This window comes from Diadema antillarum, unplaced genomic scaffold (genome assembly GCF_040938485.1).
Source record: "Diadema antillarum isolate AM-2024a unplaced genomic scaffold, OU_Dant_1.0 seq00000368_RagTag, whole genome shotgun sequence".
Lineage (NCBI taxonomy): Eukaryota > Metazoa > Echinodermata > Echinoidea > Diadematoida > Diadematidae > Diadema > Diadema antillarum.
Window position 1 is genome coordinate 550,672 of NW_027271369.1, and position 21,950 is coordinate 572,621.

The window sequence follows — 21,950 nt, forward strand, 5'->3', positions numbered from 1 at the left end:
GATATAACATGCAGCAGTAAAACAACATAATTAAGTTGAGTAAACAGATAAGTTTTCAACAATGACTTGAACTTATCAACGTTATCAGCATTACGAATATGGAGAGGAAGTTTATTCCAGAGAGACGGGGAAATAACAGAAAAAGCTCTATCACAAGTGTCTCTGAGAGTGTCTCTGAGAGTTGACGATTGCTATTGGAATGCAGTGTTGATCTAAATCGCGACTACTTCAAAAGGAGGGGATATCTAATAACCTCTTAATTTGCTTTTCTCGTTTCCTCTCCTTCCGCTATGTGACAATAAACTGTCTAATAGGAGGAAAAGTAAATTACAGTCTTAGGGGGTGTTGCAAGAAAGTAGGGCCTAAAATTGCAATTAATTGCAAAATATGTTGCAAACTTTGCAATAGATAGATCTATTGCAACTTGCAATTAATCGCAAGTTGCTGTTGCTTGAAGGGAGCTTGCAATTAATTGCAGGATTTGCAATAGATTTGGGGGAGTTATTATTGCAACTTTCTTGCAACACCCCCTTAGAACCCACTCTTGAAGTCAGAGGTGATGTGCAGGCTAAGCTCGAAGTGTCTTTCCACAAAAAGTGGCACAGCGCCATCTAGTGCGAGGTACCATGTACTACATCACCCGATAGCGAAATATACTAGTACAGTACACTAACAGACCAACACTGGCAACAGAAACACAAGTAGCATACAGGCAAGGCACGTCTTTACCGCATCGCCAGTAGCACTGACTGCACCGGTGTGTTGTTGTCTACGGTATCTACTACTCGCAAGGGGAGGCCAACTGTATAAACGTCATTTAGACCAAGGGTCATTTTATTGACAACAGCTGATCTGTGTGTGAACCAACGTAGTTTGCGGCGTCTGATGTATCCTGCATAATACAATACAATCTTTAAACTTGTGATTATATGATGGAAGACAGAGAGAAGCCCCGCGTAGTAGAGTTAGGAAGAAACTGAGACGTAAGTTACCGATGTCATGAGGTGAGAGTGACTGTCCGATGTCGAGTGTCGTGAGAGTGATATCTAATCTAACCTTAACGTAATAGACAGGGAGCTGGAGGTGGGTAACTAGACCTAGTCTAAATTTATATTAGCTATAACTTATAAGGCAGTGTATACAACCACACGCGTGTGTTTTTACCATCCAGCCACACGAGTGTGGACCGTGGTTGTAGCCATGGCCCGAGGGCCGAGTCACTGGATACAGCCACACTCTAAAACGTGCAACAGTAAAACGTGCATATAAAGGTGGGAAGAAATGGTAGATCTACTACTATGTTACTAGACTAGAGTAAAATGCATGCGAACACATCACATGCGCACAAATTTCAAATCCATCAACAGATAAGATGTTTGTGTCTGCATGCGCTGGCCGTAGTAGTCGGTGTACTTGTATGTAGCTCTCCCAAGGTCCTCTCGACCGAGTCACATTCAGTCATCAATTCGAAAAGAAAGGGACTATTGGCAGAACCAAACGTTGTTCGAAGCCTGTTTTCAATACTTCAAATTAATTGGTAAGTCTTCAAATCGAAGAAACTTTTGGATTTTAAGTTGACATTTACCCGCGATACTAATTCTGTCATGATCCTGAATGCTACAATGCGAAGCCCCATTACGCTATGTGTATGGGGCTGCTGGTCGCAGTTAGCTATGCGTACAATGGGCTGCACGCTGCTGGTCGCAGTCAGTGGTTTCGTACAATATTTATCGACGCCGTACTGCAACGGCTCTGGTACGAAACCATTATTGCATGATTACTAAGGCATGAGAGCACTTTGGGGCGAGTAATTCTCACAGACAACGTACTTTAATGTGAAACACAAACCAAGACAAGGAAATTCAGGGAAACTTTTGAGGTACCCACGGTACCAAAACTTTTTATTATCTTTAAACAGAAATGGTGAAACTTTCAAATTTCTCAATTACAGTCTGTACGTAAATGAACAAAACTACAGCTGTATGGTATAGATATATCCTGGTATATGATGTATCATACTTGTAGTAATGCATCTTTGTTACATCAGGTTCATTCTGCTTTTCTGTCTCTTTCTTTGTCAACAGTGAACAGAGTTGTTGCTATTACAATTGCCACCAACTTCCACGTCAGTCTTTGGAGTTGGCCATTGGAGGAGACAACTGGTGTGATCACTAGCTGAATGCTGTGAGGAACAAGGAGAAAGGAAAATTTTGACACTTGTGAAGAGAGACCAGTGCCGTCTACCATGGGGTTCTATCACCAGCTGCTCATTCTGTTGTGGAAGAACTGGACACTGAAGAGGAGGAGTCCAGTAAGTAGAACATGACATCCCTATTTGACCTTTTGAGAAGGGCCTTCCTTTTTATAGCCTTTGCGTGGCTGAGCTCGGAAGAGAAGTGGTTAGGTGTGCTGTGACATTGTACGTATGAAATGAACGGTTTTCTCCTGTGCAAGTTGGTAGAAGTACCTGGTAAACCAAACCCACACACCCACAGTACTGGCCATTTTACTTTCTGTTTCCTCTGAGCTCTCATTGCTCATTTGTTGTTGACTCTATATACATTGATGATTCAAAGTATAGGCCTAAGAAGATTGAAGTTATCTTTCTTTAGAAATGGAATGGTTCTGCACAGTCATATTAAGGTGTTAACATGTAAAGAAATTTGGTCTTTACCTCTGCAAATATTTATCAACTGCAAGCTTCGTGTTTAGGAGTAGAGTACTTTCAATGGAAGACACTATACAAAACAAAGAAAGAAAAACAAGCTACTGTGCATATGTGTTTTTATCATGAAATATTTCCTTCATGTACAAATGTTTTAGAGACATAGGAGTCATGTAGTTTTCTCAGAAAATCAGTGTCAGTCATGTTTATTTAAGTTTGGTTGTCCATGGATCATTTTTTTTTTTGGGGGGGGGGGGGAGATTTCAAGAGACTTTTACATGATGCTTGTAATCATTGCCTCGATGTTGACGACAGCCGTATCTGGAGAAAATAATTATGAAGCCATATGGTAATGTTTTGAATATTACCCCCCATTTTTTTTTTTTTTATTGCCAGATTGTGCTCCTACTGGAAATCAGCATACCCTTGACGCTGTTTTTCATCCTCGTGTCTCTCCGCCATCACAAGCCATCTGTTCCCGAGCGTCAAAGTAAGTCCACCTATTTGAGACAGACGTAATTTTCAAACCATATTTTGGCAAACAATGTGATCATGATCTCAGCCTCCCCCCCCCCCCCCCCCCACCTTCTCTATGCCTCATACAAATGTCGGCCATGTGGAATTTGATGTATGTGTTGTATCAGTATGTCACCTGAGTCTGGTTTCCCAGCATCACTAAATACTACTGTTATGAATTATGTAGGAATATTTCCATTTTTGTATACAAGCAACAGCAACATGCAGTACAAATATGAATGAAAGTTGAGCCTGCAACAGTGGTAGTAACTGTTGGGCAAGTACATGCCTATGAAGAGTATGGGACCCTTGCTGCAATCCTCAGTTGGAGCAAGGACTGTAGGATCATGAATACATACAATTATAATTACCAATACTGTACGAGCTGAAATTTTCGCGTACAGATTTTTTGCGAATTGCTACTTGGAGGACATTTTTGTGTGTTGTTAATTTCGCGGTTGCGAGGGTCTAACTGAACTTACTTATTCGCACGTTGTTATTTTCGCGGTTCAAAGGTGATTCACAAAATTCGCGAAAATTTCAGCTCGTACAGTATACGATGTTGTGCCATGCCCTGTTAAATTTAAAGCATTACACCTTGAAGTAAGACTAGAATTGTCTGCTCTAGCACTACCATCTATCACAGCTGTATTATGATTGAGGTCAATAAGGCTTGGACATTCTTGTCAAGCGTGGAGTAAGTAATATCATGACTCCCAGCACAATGCTGTCACCTGCATGAGTATGAAGTGTGCGGATTATGTAACAGTATCTTGTGCAAGCAGTGATCACTGAACAACTACTGTGAATTAACAGAGGTGGTTTAGATTTAGACCATGGCTTGAATTTAGTCCATGAACTAAAATAAGGATGAAATAGGCGTACCTTGACTTGCGCGTATCAAAGCGCAATTGTTGTTGGACGTCCGTCCGTGATACACAGTCCAGTCTGTCATGTGTATGTACACAGAAGAAGTCGGCGTATACTGTAAAAGTGGAAATTTTCGCGGTGTGGAAATTTTCACGCATTTTGCGCAACCAGACGCTAGTGCGAAAAAATAAAAGCATGTGAATATTTTTGCATGCCATAATTATGTTCCATTAGTTAATGAAATAAATCACATCTTAAAGAGTCCTAAATTTTGTGGCCAGGCTTCTTGCAAAATGCTCACATTGTTCAGTCTATCTCGTTCGGAGTAGAACTGAAGCATTCATCATTGAATGCGAGGTTTAATAGTCTTACTTTCTCTTTGATTGACATTGACTATTAATTGCTTTTGAAACATGAATTGATTGAAAAGCATCAATCATACCAGAACTTTCAGTCTCAGGATGTAGTTTCTTCATAATTGTCCCCTACATGATGTATCGGTATGCCAGCTACAGTAAATGTGCTGTGAATGGTGTACACCACGGAATAGGTATAGCAGCCTCAGCCAAGGCTTGACAAAAGACATTTTTCTCTTCACCCTATATGAATGTACTACATCTGGCTAGCAAGTACAGCACCATTATTTTGCGCTTGTCTGACAGTGCTTATTGGATACCTAGCACCCTGGTTACCTTGCATTGGTGTCTAGTTTCAGTCAAGCAGGTGCACCATCAACAAGTTGAGTCCATGGGTGATTTCAAGTTCGGTGCTAGTGCTAGTGCTAGTGCTATCTCAGCACTAGCACCGGCGATAAAACCGAACTTGAAATCACGTCGGTGTTGGGAGTTGACCTCAAAATTATGACGTATTTCCGGTTGCTGGTGCTGGGCTCGGTGTTGAATGTCGTCTGCTGAACCGAGCTCCGCCGATTGTGTTAGCGATTTACGTGCTTTTTCGCCATTGACTAACACTAGCCCCTAGGGATTAACATTTTCGTCATTTCAAGTTCGGTGCTGGTGTTAGCGTTGCCGTGCGAGACTCATATTCACGTCCATAATAGATGCACGTTTTACGTGCAAAGTCTATGCTAATGCAGTGGTCGCCCACGTAACGTACACGAACACTCTCGACATGGCTTCATAAATCTGAGCCTGGGAGCAAAATTAAGATAGTTGTATTTTGGGGAGTGAATGAAATTTGTGGCATTTTAATATTTCTTCCCCACTATGTCCCTAAAACTAAGCAATTTTGGCTACATCTTTTAATATTTGACTGTAATCACGCGCAATCACTTTTTTCGTCGCGCAATTCTCGCGGAGCTCGCGGTGCTGTGATTCCAACACCTAGTGCTGGTGATCGATAATTTTGATCGGTATCGCCTCGTTAATCTGACCGTCGGTGTTGGAGCTCGATTTAACGCTGTTATTCGGGGGCTAGCACTAGCACTAGCACTAGCACCGAACTTGAAATCACCCCATGGCTCGTTGTTTTGAGTCCATATGTCTTCATTTGGGTGCATTCTAAACTGCAAAGGATTCAGCACTGTAGGTTCACTGACACACTTTGATTGCAGGGGAAGTTCCTCAAAATATTCATGATGATTGAATTTTATGCAGCAGTGTTAAGAGAGCACATAAGTGAAGTTTGAGAAAAATCAGACAATATGTTCAAAATTATGATTTTTTTAGAGTATTAGTGCCATCATCACTGGATGAGAACACTTCAACAGTTTGTGACATACAGTACTGCAGAACAATGATACTGTATTTTGATTAAAAAAACCCCCCAGAGATTTCAACATATTTTCAGTTTTCTAATATAATAAAATAGCAATTAACTTACCTGATATTACGGTTGTCAGTATAAACCAGTCAAAGGAATGTGCCCTCTTCATATTTCATGTCTTCCATAGTTGTTCTGCAGTGATTTCACAAACACTTGTAGTCTTCTCATTTAGTGATCGGTTGCATCAAGATTTTTAAACATTCATGAATTTTGAATGGATTACCGAATTTTCATCAAACTTTGCTGATGTGTTCTACCAATAATGCTGCAGTCACTCAATCTACATACAGCTGTACTGTAAAAGTGGAAATTTTCGCGGTGTTGAAATTTTTGCGCATTTGGCGCAACCAGAAACTAGCGTGAAAATAAAAGCACGCAAATATTTTTGCTTGCCATATGTTCCTGTGCATGATGTCTTGATTCCGCGGAATTAACAACATGAGAAACTCTTCTTACCCGGCCAAGCGCGAAAAATTGGTCGTGCGAAAATATCCACTTTTACAGTACGTGTGGAGAAACTTCCCCTTTTTTTGTTGCAGACTTGCACCGAAGCATTCCCCTTTTTTCCTATTCGAGTTTTCAGTGTCAAGAGACAGGCACAGAATACAGTCCTCCACTGTATATGTTCACCCTGTGTAAATGATCCTTCCAGAAAAGGGAAATTCAATATTACGACCATACAAATGTATTTGACCAGTTTACTGAAGGGCACTTTAGAGCGAACAGTCTATTACCATGTAGAAAAAGCAATCAACGTATTCATTTTGAGTTTAGTAAAGAAAAATACTGCTTACTGTAGTCACTATAACTGTGTCTGTGGGGAACTGAGTAAACAGTTTACAAGGATAGCAAACTATTATCTTTCAAGACATGAAAGTTTGGCCTGACCTGACGGCAATTCAGGTTGAAATTTATTTGCAACTGATGGTTGGGAGGCTTCTTATGAAGTTATGCCGTATTACTTAACTCTAACTTTCCACTAATTACTTAACTCTAATATAACTATTTTTATTGCAATCAGTTGTTACCTACATGTATATTAAGGGACTTTTATAGTGTATTAAAATACATACAATAGTAATTTTTACAGTAGGGCCAATGTGAGTGCTCTGAAGAACTTGCACTTCACAGTGGCATTTCAAATACTGCATGCATGTCATTTCTTATTACTGCCCTGGAGACATTCGAAATACTTTTCTCCAAACATGTCAAAGGATTATCTCCTATAGACTTTTCTAAGAAATAGTTTTTGCTTGTCTTTAAAAAAGAGCATCAAGTTGGAAAGACTGTCTTGATTGATAGGGGAAATTTTGATTAAAAACAGAATGTTGTGTATTCGAAGTGTGAAAATGAGAATGCCTCTCCTGATCAATAAGGTACGGATAAAATACAAGAAAAATCAAATGTACATCATGTGCTACAGGAGTGGGATAGTGCAGTTGATTATGAGCCTACCATGGGAGTATTATAGAGGCATGCAGTAGTAAATTGCAGTCAACAGTGCATTATCCAAAACTACTTGACAAAACTTGCAAGCTCAATGTGGCCTGTGTGCAATTGATGTCACATGGCAAGTGGTCAACCAATCTTATACTTGTAGCTAGAATCTTTGTAAAGCTGTAAATGTTGTATATAAACAGAATGATGAAGTTAAAATGTAATCAAATGCTCGCTAATTCCACATGCAGCTTGTACAGAAGTGTGTAAACAGAGTTGATTGCGTGATTATTGAAATCTCATTCCATTGATGAAGGGTACGAATCTTGTCTCTTTCTTTTTTCTTTAAAGTGACATGAAATGTTTTTCTTCTACTGTATATTTCAAAGCAGTCATATGATTTGTTTCCTTTGTTGACCATACTCAGGTTGAGAACTACACTAGTGTACTTGTTGTTTCCATTCATGTTCAATATTTTCTGTCATTTCAATATTTTTTATATGCCAGTGATTGCCTGCCACCTTCTCTGTGCTGTAGTGTATATCTACAACGTAAAATTCTGTCAGTTTCACTTTCTTTTTGTAACCTCACAGACTCTGGCAGCCTGTTTAGTTTGTCTGTCATTTCAACCAGTAGATTAAACTTTGCTACTCATTCAAAAATCATCTGTATTGATGATGCCAATGCTTGATGTCAAATGGGAACAATGATTCATTGATTGATAAGTTAGGGTTTTGTTCAATGCCCTGTCATACACTTGTATACATGAGAGAAACTTGGGAATAGAAGGATTTCATGGGAATCTCAGACACTTTTTTGTGTCATTGAGAGCACTCCAGTTTGTAGAAATTGCTTTATCTTTTCTTATTTTTCCAGGATATTACATGGCCCAACCCCTGCCTTCCTCGGGAGTGATACCAGTAATGCAAGTGTTCTGTCCAACGGCAGTCCGGGATCCATTTGGTCTACCTGACCACCCAAATTCAGAGTGAGTATAATTTACCTTCTACCAGTAGTTCTTACTCTTAGATATGTGGTTTTCCTAAAAGATACTTAGAAATTGCTATCTACACATGTTAAGTGTACTGCTGTATCTCTGTTTGTACAGTAGTTTCAGTGTCATCATTATTGTAACATCACTAACACCCCCCCAAAAAAAACACAAAAAAACAAAAACAAAACAAAACAACCAAAAAACATTGTAGCTTGTTAATGCCTATTTGTCAGTATGTGTCTGCGGTGTTTGTTGTGTGATCATAGGTTTGTGTCTTCTCAAATACCTTGTGATTAGCTGAGTATTGCAGTTTTAGAAATTTGATTTGTCTTTGTAATGCTACAATGCAAGTTTGATAGGAACTGAAAATAACTTTCAAATACATAGTAGGTATGTTGAATTTCATATCACATGGGCTAAACTTGTAAGGTCTGACAAGCTTGAGAATGATTTATGAAAGTGTAAAATTATAAAAGGGAGAGGTCAGAAATTTAGAAAAAATGAGAATAAACTGGCAACCACAGAATCTCTGCCATGTACGATAACATTGTGTGTGTCTCATGCATCCTCTGTTAGGGCTTGAACACAATGTGTTGTTAGGTTATGAAAACCTTGGCCCCTAGGAGAAACAATTTGATAGCCTGATTGCTCTGGGTTTTTATTTTTTCCTCGTACAACCATAATCTAGCACACACTATCAAATTATGACTAGTGAAGGACATGTTGAAGCATGCAGGTGCATGTTTGATACTGGGAACATGATGTCGTAGCACTCACTGTATTTTTTCTGCTTTGATATGAATGATAAGGAGTATCTAAGTGTGATTGTCCTTTTTTTATGCACCATGATACTGTAGGTGGCTTACAATGTGATGTACTGTACAATGAATTGTACATTGTGCTTTACATGTACAGTTGTATGTTTAATGATACTGTAAAGTTACATTGGTGGGCCATGGCAAACATAGGTCACAAGATTTCCAGTCTACACTGTAGGAGGTGATGATTTGCTACGTCGAACATACATGTACATGTCGTATAATGTGTTTACACTTACAGCTTGGGCTTGTGTGTATACATAATGTGTGCATCACTGTGGGTTCTTCTGTGACATTTATGAATTTACGATATGATGACTTAAATCTGCATGTTCAGTTCACTTAAGCTTGAACGTCTAAGTACCGTAAAACGGGGTGAATAGGGACAAATTTAAAGTTTTTATGATTGTATTTTTTTTCATGCAGCCCAGAGACTCAATATTATGTGGGGATTTTATGTCCACCTACACCTTGTAAAATACCTTTAATTTGGTATTGTGGAAAAAAAAAAGATATTTGTAGGAAAAGTATGTTTTTTGATAAAATGACACTGTCCCTATTGACCCCAAATTTGGGGTCAACAGGGACAACACTATTTTTGATCCAAAAAAAGCTGTTTGGAGGCATTTTTTTTCAATCCATCCAATGAATTGGATTAAGGGAACAACTACAGAGTTTAAGGACATTTAAGAGCAATCTATTCCATCGGTAAATCAATCTTTAACAAAAATTGCAACAGCCCAACAAAATGAGCTGATATAAAAATGTGACCCATTAGGTCAAAGGTTAAGATTGAAAAGTAGGTGAAAACTTTACTAATCCATTGAATTGCACTCAAATATTAACCCACTTCTTCTTCAAGTGGCAAATCATGATGTACAATCTTATTTATACACTCTAAATTCAGTGTAACTTGACTCTTACGATGTCGGGGATATTGTGGGAGTTCTTACAGCAATTATAAGCTGGCACCTATAGTATGGGTCTGACCCAAGCAGATGTGTTATTGGCATTAAAACATGCAGAAGACAGAGAAAAGGGTCATTAAATACAAGTGGAAAAGTCCTAGCCTGTTTTAGACAGTGAAAAAAATTCCCAAGAGGGTGGGGGGGGGGGGGGGGGGGGGGCGGGGTTCCCAGACCCTTCCTCCTCAAGTTAGGGTTAAAGTGAAAACTAAGTTTCGGTAAGTGCTCGAGAACCCGTCTAGCACCATTTCATTTTTGCTTGCAATATACCGAAAGAGTCCACTAAGAAACTTACCTGGCTGACGCGGTTTGCCGGAATGATGAGTCGTTTTGGAGTATTTTGAGAAAAATAATAATAGTAGGAAAACCGACTTTTATTCCAGAAGGCTCCAGACTAACTCGGTCTCGGGAAAAATTCGACCCTACTTCAGACAATTCACACGCAGTATAAAGTGATCGCCACATTCTACTGGCCACTGCATAATACCAAATGAGGCCTAACTGAATGGACAGGAAAGTGCGTGCTAACGTAATCCTGTACAAAACAAAACAAAAATGACAGCGCGCGGTCCTCAGTTGCTGAGACGCGCGGTCTTTGGAGTTTTTGTTGTTGTTTATCAAGCGCCTTTCGGCGCACACTAATTTTGCATGCGCGCAAAGGAGGTTTTTGATGCGCGCGTTGTAACAACTCGGACCATTACTGCGAGTAGCCAGAACACGAAGCGCTAGTTTATACAGGCCGCTCCCATAGGACAACACTGTACAATCAGAGGGACAACCATTATAACTCATCCCGCCGTCAAAGCGAAGCCAAGTTATCCCCGAGTCCGAGTTTAGCCTGACCCCGTTCGGGTAAGTTCTGAGACTGAACCTTTTTGGTTAATATTTCGCATTTTCGTCGTTATCCATCGAATATCTTGTAATAACATCGTTATCCTGCACATTTCCTAAGCATACGTTCACATTTGGGAGCGAAATTTGACAACTTTTGCAGGCGTACCAGAACTTTGTTTGGGCTTTAAGACAGCAAAGTTCACTCTCATCTATGTATACAAAAGTGAAGCCACATATCCAAAGATCTTATTGCTCTCTTGTTGAGAGATTTAGAATAAAAATTCTCACTTTTGGAAATGGCTGGACATAGCAAACATTTCAGAGCAATTTATTACATTATAATAGTTAATCATACAGAAAATTTAAAGGGCCAATCAAACGACACCATGGTGTCCCTATTCACCCCAGTCTAACTGATTTTTTGCCCGAGAGAAGAAAAAACCTGCTGTCACAAATTCCTGTTGGAATAATCATTTCATATTTAAAGGTGTGTTGTAGGACCTAATAGGCTAGATTCATGAACATTTTCAGCGAATTTCATTAATCAATGGCTACAGGAGCAGGAAAGTTTTGACCGCCCTGATTTTTTTTGTGATTTTTTGAAAAATTTTTATTTGGACCTCCTGTACCCTTTAAAAAAATTTTCACATCAGGAGGACCACTTTCTGGACACTGTTGGATGGTCCTTCCATCCTGTGATAAAAATAAGAAAAAAAGTTCAAGCAAATATGAAACATGCACATTCAAAAAACTTTCTCGGTTTTGTCCCTATTCACCTCGCCGTCCCTACTCACCCCGTTTTACGGTACAGCGTATATACGTATTATATGTATTCATATACCCTTGGTACATGTATGTTATGTCATTCAAATATAAAGACTCATAGTGTTTTACATCTAGAGATACATGTACATGATGTGCTTCATGCTAGCATTGTACAGTGTTCTCCCGTTTACACTAGAACATGATTATGACAAAAATTTTGTGTGATACAAGTGGAAATTCAGGTTTCAAAATTGTCATCTTTAGCTTTGTTTAGGTATAAGAAAATTTCAGTGTAATGAAAGGAATCTGCCGGTCCGAGGACTTCATTATTGATGGGAGTCGGCTGTAGTTTGGAAGGTCCTCCTTTATTTTTTCCCCCTGAACTTTACATTTTTCCCTGAACTTTACATTTTTTACAGTGATGTACATTGTACAATGATATCATATACAGTGTATGTGTGCATATTAAACTGCAAACCAAAGATGATTAACACAAAATGAAAACCATATATTTAAAGTAGAGTAACTGAATATATTTGGAGATATTCTGCATCCATCCAGACGAATGAAGTTTATTATTATGTCAGATTATATTTTGGTCTTTGCAGCTAATGAAGAATTCTGTTTATAAATGAACTGAGAACCACTGATGGGATATCGTGATGAATGACTTTCATACTGACAAGGAACATTTGTCTAATGCACACACTGTTGGTGCTTGTACGTGTAAATTTTTATATTCACACGCTAAACCCAGATACTCCAACCCAAAGCACCTTCTGATCTGGAGATTCTCCCGCCTGAAACCCCTAGCAAACGGGAGACTCTAAGTTGATGTGTGCGAAGCACGAAGTTCCTAGGGTTCTAGATGCTCTCTGGTGCTATCTAAGGCTTATTGTCCCTGCCGAACGAGTTCGAGCAGGGGACTATGAAACGGGCTCCATACGTGTGTGTGTCTGTGTGTCTGTCCGTCTGTCCGTCCGTCCGTCCGTCTGTGCGTTCGTGTGTGATCAAAATGTTCAAAATGCTACTCCTTCGCCATTTCTAACCCGATTTTGATTCTGTTTGCTTTATATGATAGCACTACATGGGAGCTTTGAAACTTCTACACAGAATGTCAGTTGTGACCTTTGACCTTGACCTTTGACCTATATTGTACATTTTGCTTCAAAATGCTACTCCGCCATTTCTAACCCGATTTTGATTCCGTTTGCTCATATGATGGCACTAGGTGAGGGCTTCAAAACTTCTACACAGAATTTTGACCTTTGACCTTGATTTTTGACCTGTATTGTACATTGCCTACAAAATGCTACTCCTTCGCTATTTCTAACCCGATTTCGATTCCGTTTGCTTTATGTGATGGCACTAGGTGAGGGTTTCAAAACTTCTACATAGAATTTTGAGCTTTGACTTCTTTGACCTTTGACCTTGATCTTTTTACCTATATTGTACATTTTGCTATTAAATGCTACTTCCGGCGGGGACATACAGAATTACGCGCCGCGTAATTTCTACTTTTCCTTGTTTTTTCAACACACAATAGCAATTGATAAGTACCATAAGAAATCCTTTTCAGCGGGAGACACTGAGCCAGGGTGGGAGAAATTAAATCTCAAGAGGGAGAACGGAAGATTTTGCAAAAATGGGTTTTCGGCGGGAGATCTCCCGTCGAAAACGGGAGAGTTGGAGTCTCTGTAAACCTTATCACCGGTGATATTTAAGTACCATCAATGGGAGGGGAAATAGCTTTCCAAAAGCATGTTCACACATTGCTTATCACTGATTGGTTGTTCACTGCATATGCTTGTAGTTCTTTATGGGACACACACCCAGGATTTAAGATGGCACTGTTGAATGGCACGATACAATGTAATTGCCGCCTTCTTTATTACAAAGATCAACAATTTCCTGCTTAAACTGTCAATCAAAGTAAATCATGGGTACATATTGCATGAGCTTTCTTTTGTACATGTACAATGTATGTTCAGTAGTCATGATTCATAATTTGCTGTCATTAAAGGACAAGTTCACCTTCATAAACATAAGGATTGAGAGAATGCAACAATGTTAGTAGAACGCATCTGTGAAAGTTTGAGGAAAATTGGACAATCGATGCAAAAGTTATGAATTTTTAAAATTTTTGTGTTGGAACCGCTGGATGAGGAGACTATTACAGCTTGTGAGTCATATGCGTACAACAGTATAATGAAAATATAAAGAAAATTCAACATATTTTCACTTTTTTCACATAATAAAAGAGCACTTGACTTGGCTCTTTCTAGAGGCAGGGGGAATAATATTACCCATAACATTTGTCGGTAACGAGTAGGGGGAATGTGAACTTTTTTCATAAGATGAAATTTTGTGAAATTCTCTTTATATTTTCCTTATATTGTTGTACGCATGTGACATCTAAGTTATTCACACATTGCAGTAGTCTTCTCATCCAGCGGTTACTGCACAAAAACTTCAAAAATTCATAACTTTCGAACGGATTGTCCGATTTTCCTCAAACTTTCAATGATGTATTCTACTAATATTGCTACATTCTCTCAATCCTTATGTTTATGAAGGTGAACTTGTCCTTTAACTTTTAAAACTTGTATGTTATGTGCATGTTGGACTGCCCAGAGTGATCATTTTCATCTTACAAAGATCAAGATCTATAATCTTACACTTAAATATATAACATGTAGCATTTGATCGACTACTACATACTGTACAGTACTTGTACATGATGTTGCATTTATTTACATACATGTATGCAAGTTTATGTGGCTAGCTTGCAAACAAACATAGTCTTTGAAGGATCCACTTATGGTTGGCAGAACCAGCCGAGAACAATGGCAGAATCAAGAGACAAACTGAGATAGACATTATTTGAACCATATTCGAGATACTCACTCTACAAACTAGTTTTGTTCAGATGTGTGGAGCATGGCAGAATATAGTAAAAGCTTTGGTCTTTGCAGCAGCTACATTCTGGGTCCATTTCATTCCCTTTTATGACTTTCTACTGCTAGAATGTTTTATCCTATCATGTTCATACAGTGTATATTGACATGAGGTGACTAAGATGGCGGGATTGGATTCTGAAGTCAGAAGGCTTCCAATGCTTTTTTCAAATGCATAAGACACAGCACCCTTTTCCCTCCCCTCCCCCTTCATGCATGCACACCCTATGATATGCCTGAATACCAAATTAATTTGACATGCTAATGCATTGATGGAATGTAATTTGATAATAGATAGTTGAGGAAGGGTTCTTTGTGAATTGATCCGTCTGTTGTAAGTAACATGTTAGCACAGAGCTACATTGATCCCCCTGCACTGAGTGCTTCTCCTGGGCCTATCTCACCACATATTGATTATTAGGTAAAATGAATCACTTCCAGAGGAAGCACACAATTTCAGTCTTTGTTTACACCTTTTGCCCTGCTTCCTTATTGTAGAATGGACTGACAAGCCTGTGCCATTCTCACACATTTTAGGCAACAGAGGATGCATGAACTCTTTCTGTAATCTCATACTTGTAGATTGCTGATTATATAGTGAATGTCAAATTAAGTGTGTTTATTTCTTTTCACACCAGAACAAATGGTTACAATAATGTGGTCTGTCATTTCTTTATGAGGACACACTGAATATTGTTTGACAGTATGGTAAGAATAAGCATATCAAGAGGAGGGCATTGTATACATTGCCGTGTATGGTACATTTCTTATGATGTCAAATATAGTACAGCTTGTACTTGTGAGTCATCCATAGCACATGCCAAGTAGATCTAGGAATAGTGGCTAATGATTTAATCTTAAGTTTGTAGTGTGTTACAAACACTGTATTGCTACTCTGTTGGAGGTAGACAGCAGCAATTTTACCTTTGTTTTATGATTATAGTGTAAAAATAGATGAAAAAAGAAAGACATTATAAACATTTTAGTGTGCACAAGGGTGCCTTTGCAGCTCAACTTGAATCAGGGGAAGAGGAGTTAACTGCAGTGTGTATACAGTATGTTGAACAAAGAAATTTCAAAGCGCTAGAAGAATGTAAAGACATTACAAATGTACATTTAAAGGTCTACATGATACTTCTGTATGTTAAAGAGCTTGACTGTAGAGAATTTTGTATTTAACCAGGCATGTACTGTAATGTAAATAAGGAAAACTTTATGATCAAATCAGTGTCTAGGGAGCACTAAAGTGAATGCAAGATTGGAGAAATGGTGTCTGTTTGCTCTGATTTTCCTGAGAGAGTTATACACATATAGTCTTGAAGCAGTATTTTGAATTCTGTACAGTGGAAGTAAATGTAATCAATGAGAAAGACCACAAAGAATCAAGTGTTAATAATCAAGATGGGAGGATATAAAGGCATGGGGTAGCTTTGCAGTTGGCTAACAAAATCTGAGTCCTGATTTTTCCAATTTTGTGAATCCCATAATATGCTGTCTCACAGGCATGAGAACATCATTATGTTGAAATTTGCTGTGTCATCATTTATCATCCAAGATACATTTGTACTGTAAATGATGTACATAAATGTATAGCATGTACATACTGTAGTTGCTGGATTCAGGGAGCTCACCTCCCTGCTGGATTTCAGCAGATCATCTCCAGTAACCAGGTCAGGGAAAGAAATTGTGTTTCAGAATTTGAAAAATTTGAAAAAGACATGAATCATTTTTGCCCCATGGAAAAGACATTAAGTGAGTGAGCACATTACACCACAAGCACACCAGAAATCTGGATTCACTTTGTTACAGGAGGCAGGATGTAAGCCTGGGGATATGGTCAGTCACAACACTTATATGTACACATCACAAAACATGTTCAGTGATGGGCTCACTCTGTGTGGTGTGTCCCAGGTGACTAGCAATAGTCAGCATATACATGTACTGAACTGCCCTATGAATGAATTCAAATCAATGTTGTTGTTTTTTTAAATTTATTATTTCAATGTGGATGGTTGACATCAAAATCTGGGTTTGATTGGTCTAGTACAGACACAGGTGAAAATTGAGTGGAAGCTGCTTGTATAACATTTGTTGAGATGTGATCATATTGTTATCCTACACTGTATTCACTAAGATTTCTTGTACAAACTCTGTAGGACCCCTACTTCTTTTCTAACTAGAAAAAAAAAATTGTCAGGTGTTCAAAGAAAAGTTCTCTATTCATCACGCAGGCATTAGATCTGATTTCAATGCTTAACATGTTAAACTGTCTCATATTAAAAGCACACCCTCCTTTCCAGTTGCACTAGTGGGCGTATTTATGATCATATGTCAGCTCAATAATGATGTGACATACAGTGTACATGTACGTGCAGAGTTTACAGTGTGTATACAGTGCCCTTCCATTACCTGCAACCTCTTGATCTCTGTGTCCCTGCAGGGCATCAATGTTTTTGGAGCAGCTAAACCGGCTGTTGACGAGGAATACCTTGTTCACCCAGCGCTTCTCCCATAAGGACCTCTCTCTCCTACCTGATGTCTTTCAAGACATCCTCGCTGACCCAAACTCTGTGGAATACAAGTTTGCCTCTGCCCCAGGTGAAGACATGGGGGTGTCTCCTGAATTTTAAATTATGATTGAAAGATGTTGAGGTGACATTTGTAGCATGTGGAGAGGACTGGCCAAGTTTTAGCTCTAATAATGGACATGTTTGATTCTTAAAAATGTTTCCCAAAATAGCATCAATTATAAAGTTTTATTGCCAGAATGTGCTTGAATTTTTAGTTAAGACAGAGAATGCTTACTTGTAGTCTCCTTGATTTTGCAGAAAGCTTAAAGGGATGGTATAGTTCTGATTGAGATGGGGATTCAGCTTGAACTTTACATTGTATGTGAGACAGTTAGAAACCACTTATATGAACTTGTAAAGTGGTCCTTAGAAAAGGTGGGTCCCACCTTTTATTTTAAAAGGACCACTTTGTTTTGCTTTGTTTTTTGGGTTTTAACTTTCTAAACCGATGGTCATCAAATAAACTTTTAATTCCTCTTGAATTTGCATGCACGTAGGTACAATGTACTTCATATGAGTGGTTTTTCATTATCTCACAAAAATCTCAGTTAAAATCTGAATCCCCATCTCAGTCAAAACCATATGTTTCTTTATTTCACAAAACAATAATTTCAATCACAACTACATGTGTACATATCTAATGTAGGGTATGTTAATGTTAATGAGGTGATGAAGTCTCCTATTGCCTCATGCACAAATCTCTTCAAAATTAGAGACTTATAGATTAAAAGTGTAGAGGGAAATGTGTCCTTAAAGGACAAGTTCACCTTCATAAACATAAGGATTGAGAAAATGCAACAATATTAGTAGAACACATCAGTGAAAGTTTGAGGAAAATTGGACAATCGATGCAAAAGTTATGAATTTTTTAAATTTTTGTGTTGGAACCGCTGGATGAGGAGACTACTACAGCTTGTGAGTCATATGCGTACAACAGTATAAAGAAAATATAAAAGAAAATTCAACATATTTTCACTTTTTTCGCATAATAAAAGAGCAATTGACTTGCCTCTTTCTAGAGGCAGGGGGAATAATATTACCCATAACATTTATCGGTAACGAGTCAGGGGAATGTGTACTTTTTTCAAAAGATGGAATTTTGTGAAATTCTCTTTATATTTTCCTTATATTGTTGTACGCATGTGACATCTTAGTTATTCATACACTGCAGTAGTCTTCTCATCCAGCGGTTACTGCACAAAAACTTCAAAAATTCATAACTTTTGAATGGATTGTCTGATCTTCCTCAAACTTTCAATGATGTGTTCTACTAATATTGCTACATTCTCTCAATCCTTATGTTTATGAAGGTGAACTTGTCCTTTAATACATCATATTATTCCAGCATTGTAATGATTTTACAGAAAAATTCTGAAGAGTGGGGGTATAGTTGCTAAAATCTTTTTACATATTTTTGTCCTAAACTACTGTATATGCAACATGTAAAACAATGGGGTTTTTGTGAGTCAATACCTTGATGTTGATTACCAGCAATAACTCTTGCTATTGTACCTAAACCCTGCTTCTCATGAGCAGCATGTACATAAGCAGTTTCAATAGAATTACTTTATTGGATTGAAATGTAAAAGTGAATTCAGCAGAATGTTAGAAGACCGATGAAAAACACTCATAATATGGTAGACAACTGTAGTCTACAGCCACCTATCCTTTCCCATCAATTTGAAAAAGGAGAGATGTTATCATTTAATCTTGTCATCATAACATCGATCTGTCTGTGTGTATCGTCTGTATAGTATGTCTGTCCTCCATTCTTCCCTACAGATTTCCCATTGTCTGCTGTGCTCAATGATGATGACGGATTTGAGCGGTTCCTGGTGCAGAACCTCAGCCTCAGTCGGGGCGATGCACACCACATCGTTCATCACAACATCAGCACCAGACAGGTACGTGTATTTGTTGGTCATGACTCATTCAGCCGAAGCACTTATAATCATGTTTGGTTTACTGAGTTTCTATTGCCACCCCACTCCCCCTCATTAGCATTAATGGGAAAAATCTCCTCTCATGTGGCTCTGCATTCTGTGCATTCTGAAGATAATCAAACCATAGTATGTCTGTGCAGCATTGTTGTTCTTTGCACATGAATAAACAAACCTTTGGTATTAACTGATGTGTGCTTAATATTGAATGAGCTGCAGTTTGTCTGGGGCTTATTCTAAGCATACTCAGGAAATATGGATGTTGCATTCGCCTTCCCTGTTTTACAGAAAACAAGTAAAAATCCACAAATCCCCAAATACCTGCACTCCTTGACAATGTAGCCATTCATCCCATTCAATGTACATGTAGTTCAAGGAAAGTGAACATGCAACACATTTGTGACCTACCTGTCATTTAAATATTTTGTTGATTATGTGACAGTGTCATCACACATTGTCAAGACATTGTCCTATAGATCTATTAGGAGAATCATGCACTATGGCGGAGGCATACCAGTCGCCACAGCGACATTTCTAGTTTTAACATGTACATAGTATGCTTGATCGATGTTTTTTTCTTCACTTTAACATCATGACACCACTGTCAGCAAAGAAGGTGTTTTTTGTTGTTGTTTTTTTAAGGTTCTGCTACTGTAGTGTTACATGATTTCATTCATTGTTAGGGAATTCATTTATGACTGAGACATGCCATGTACCACAGGTGTGTAGTACTACATGTACCTCCTGAAGAACAAAGTTTGTGGCTGGATTTATCCCTTTAAATCCCATCAGGGCTGGTTCCTTCATGTATGTCTAGTGAGGGAAAAGGGTTGTTATTAGTGCTTTTAATGTGAAATCTTTGTAACCTTCCACGTAACAATTTTTCTCTTTGAATCCATCTACATAAATATGAATGAATACAAACAGTGATGACCACAGGTCAAAACACTTGAAGGAGGCAGACAAACAAAATGTTTAAAATATCAAATTAAACAGCCTTTTGAAAATGACAACAAACTAACTGGTGTGAAGGAGATACATTGTATATATCATACCTTCATTCTCTCTCCTCTCCCTGTTCCTTTGCTGCATGCATGCTAGTCAGCATCTTCACAAGAATGACCTTTGCTGAGATGTCATTTTTCATGGGGATACTGTACACCTGAGTGTACCAATGCTAGTGTTTTTGTTTTTTCTAGATTTTATACTGAACCTTATATTTACCCTTCCTACTCTGTCTTTTTTTCTTGCAATGATCACACCTCACTATTGATCATGATTATGTGTATATTACAACATGTTTCTCTCATATAGTGTGAAAGTGGAAATTTTTGTACACATTTTGTGCAACGTGAAATGAATACAAAAAGAAAGGCACCCATATTTTTGTGCTTGTTATAAATGCTTGTGTGTAATATTTATATAATATTGGATGGCCTTGAGATTAATACAAGGAAATATTGGACGAGCTATGCACAAATATTGGACGAGTCGAAGACGAGTCCAATATTTTGCTTAGCGAGTCCAATATTTCCTTGTATCAATCGAAAATAGGACATTCAATATCATCATTATTATCCTACAGAGGATTTTAGCAAAGAATGTTTTCACTTTGGCCTACCCTTTCTGTCTCCGACTCTGAGTGCTGTTCCTACTGTGTAGTGATCCTGACATGGGGTATGGTACATGTACACTCTTCAGTGCAAGTTAATCCACTTCAGTCTCTGATAAAACAGTGATCTTTGTATCCAAGGTAGCCGTCATGTTACTGTTAGACCGAGATCTAGCTAATTTAGACCAAATTAGATGTATTTGTATCCGAGATCTGAGAAACAATTCACGTCACATCTACCGTAGATCGTGAAAGATCGAATTAGGCTACTACTACCACAACTAGTCCTACTGTGCTGTATATAACGTACTTGTACACACATACGTACATGTACAGTAACTGTAATATGCATATCGCGCATGCATTATGCAAGCGCAGCGGCGGCGCGGGCTATCTAGTTTAGCGCTGAGCATGCAGAGCTGCAGATCAATCGTCGCCTTGCGCCTGCATGCACAAAAAAATGCAACTTGTTTTCATCAAACCTAAATTTAACTTCCTGTTATGAAAGTGATATTTTGAAAAATTGTGTAAAAAACAATTTCAGCTAATTGATATATGAAATTTGTTTGTATAAACACAGAATTTTAGAAGAAACGATATTCTAGTTAATTCGTGATTAACCAATTACAGACGTTTTTACTTCATATTTCGGGTCATCTCGCATATATCTCAACCAATCACAGTGCAGTTTATAAAAAACTTTGGGGAATCCCCTCTTGCCCTCCAATATTTTAAATATTGGTCGCCTCGGCAAAAAAATATTGGTCTAGTTCAACAAACTTTCTAAGTGGGTCTGAGGTTATGAGGTGCATCGACAAAATAACACTTGTATTTGGGCTCTAAAAATCCTCTGTATGGATAATAATATTTTATATCTTTGATCTCAGTGCACATAATTATTGTGGGGGTAAACTGTTATGTTATTTGTAGTTTTCTTCATGTGTGCTAGTCCTGTAGTGTGAGTGAATTTCCTGTTGTAATGCAGACCAGTTAATACCTTGTACAGTAATATGTCCTACAAACCCATTTTCACTGCCATGGCAGTAGTGAGTTGTGTGAAGAGCTTGCCCAATAGTTGTGACCATTTGTGAAATTAAAATCATGCAAAATTAATTTTACCCAGCAGAGCGCAGAAAATTAATCATGCAAAATTTCTGCTTTACAGTGTGATATTTTTGTTGTGCCCATAATGTCAGAATGCTTTTTCCTGTACATTATGTGT

At 38.3% G+C, this 21,950-nt stretch overlaps 1 protein-coding gene across 1 annotated transcript in view; it reads left to right on the forward strand.

Moving 5' to 3' along the window:
• The first annotated feature begins 673 nt into the window (after positions 1-673).
• LOC139731345 (ATP-binding cassette sub-family A member 2-like) overlaps positions 674-21,950 on the forward strand; it is a 76,397-nt gene continuing 55,120 nt past the window's right edge. The window contains exons 1-6 of the mRNA XM_071642237.1: positions 674-983; positions 2,085-2,311; positions 3,062-3,155; positions 8,150-8,261; positions 17,047-17,204; positions 18,959-19,080. Coding sequence (XP_071498338.1) covers positions 2,246-2,311; positions 3,062-3,155; positions 8,150-8,261; positions 17,047-17,204; positions 18,959-19,080 — 552 coding nt within the window. The 5' untranslated portion in view covers positions 674-983; positions 2,085-2,245. The remainder of the gene's footprint in view (positions 984-2,084; positions 2,312-3,061; positions 3,156-8,149; positions 8,262-17,046; positions 17,205-18,958; positions 19,081-21,950) is intronic.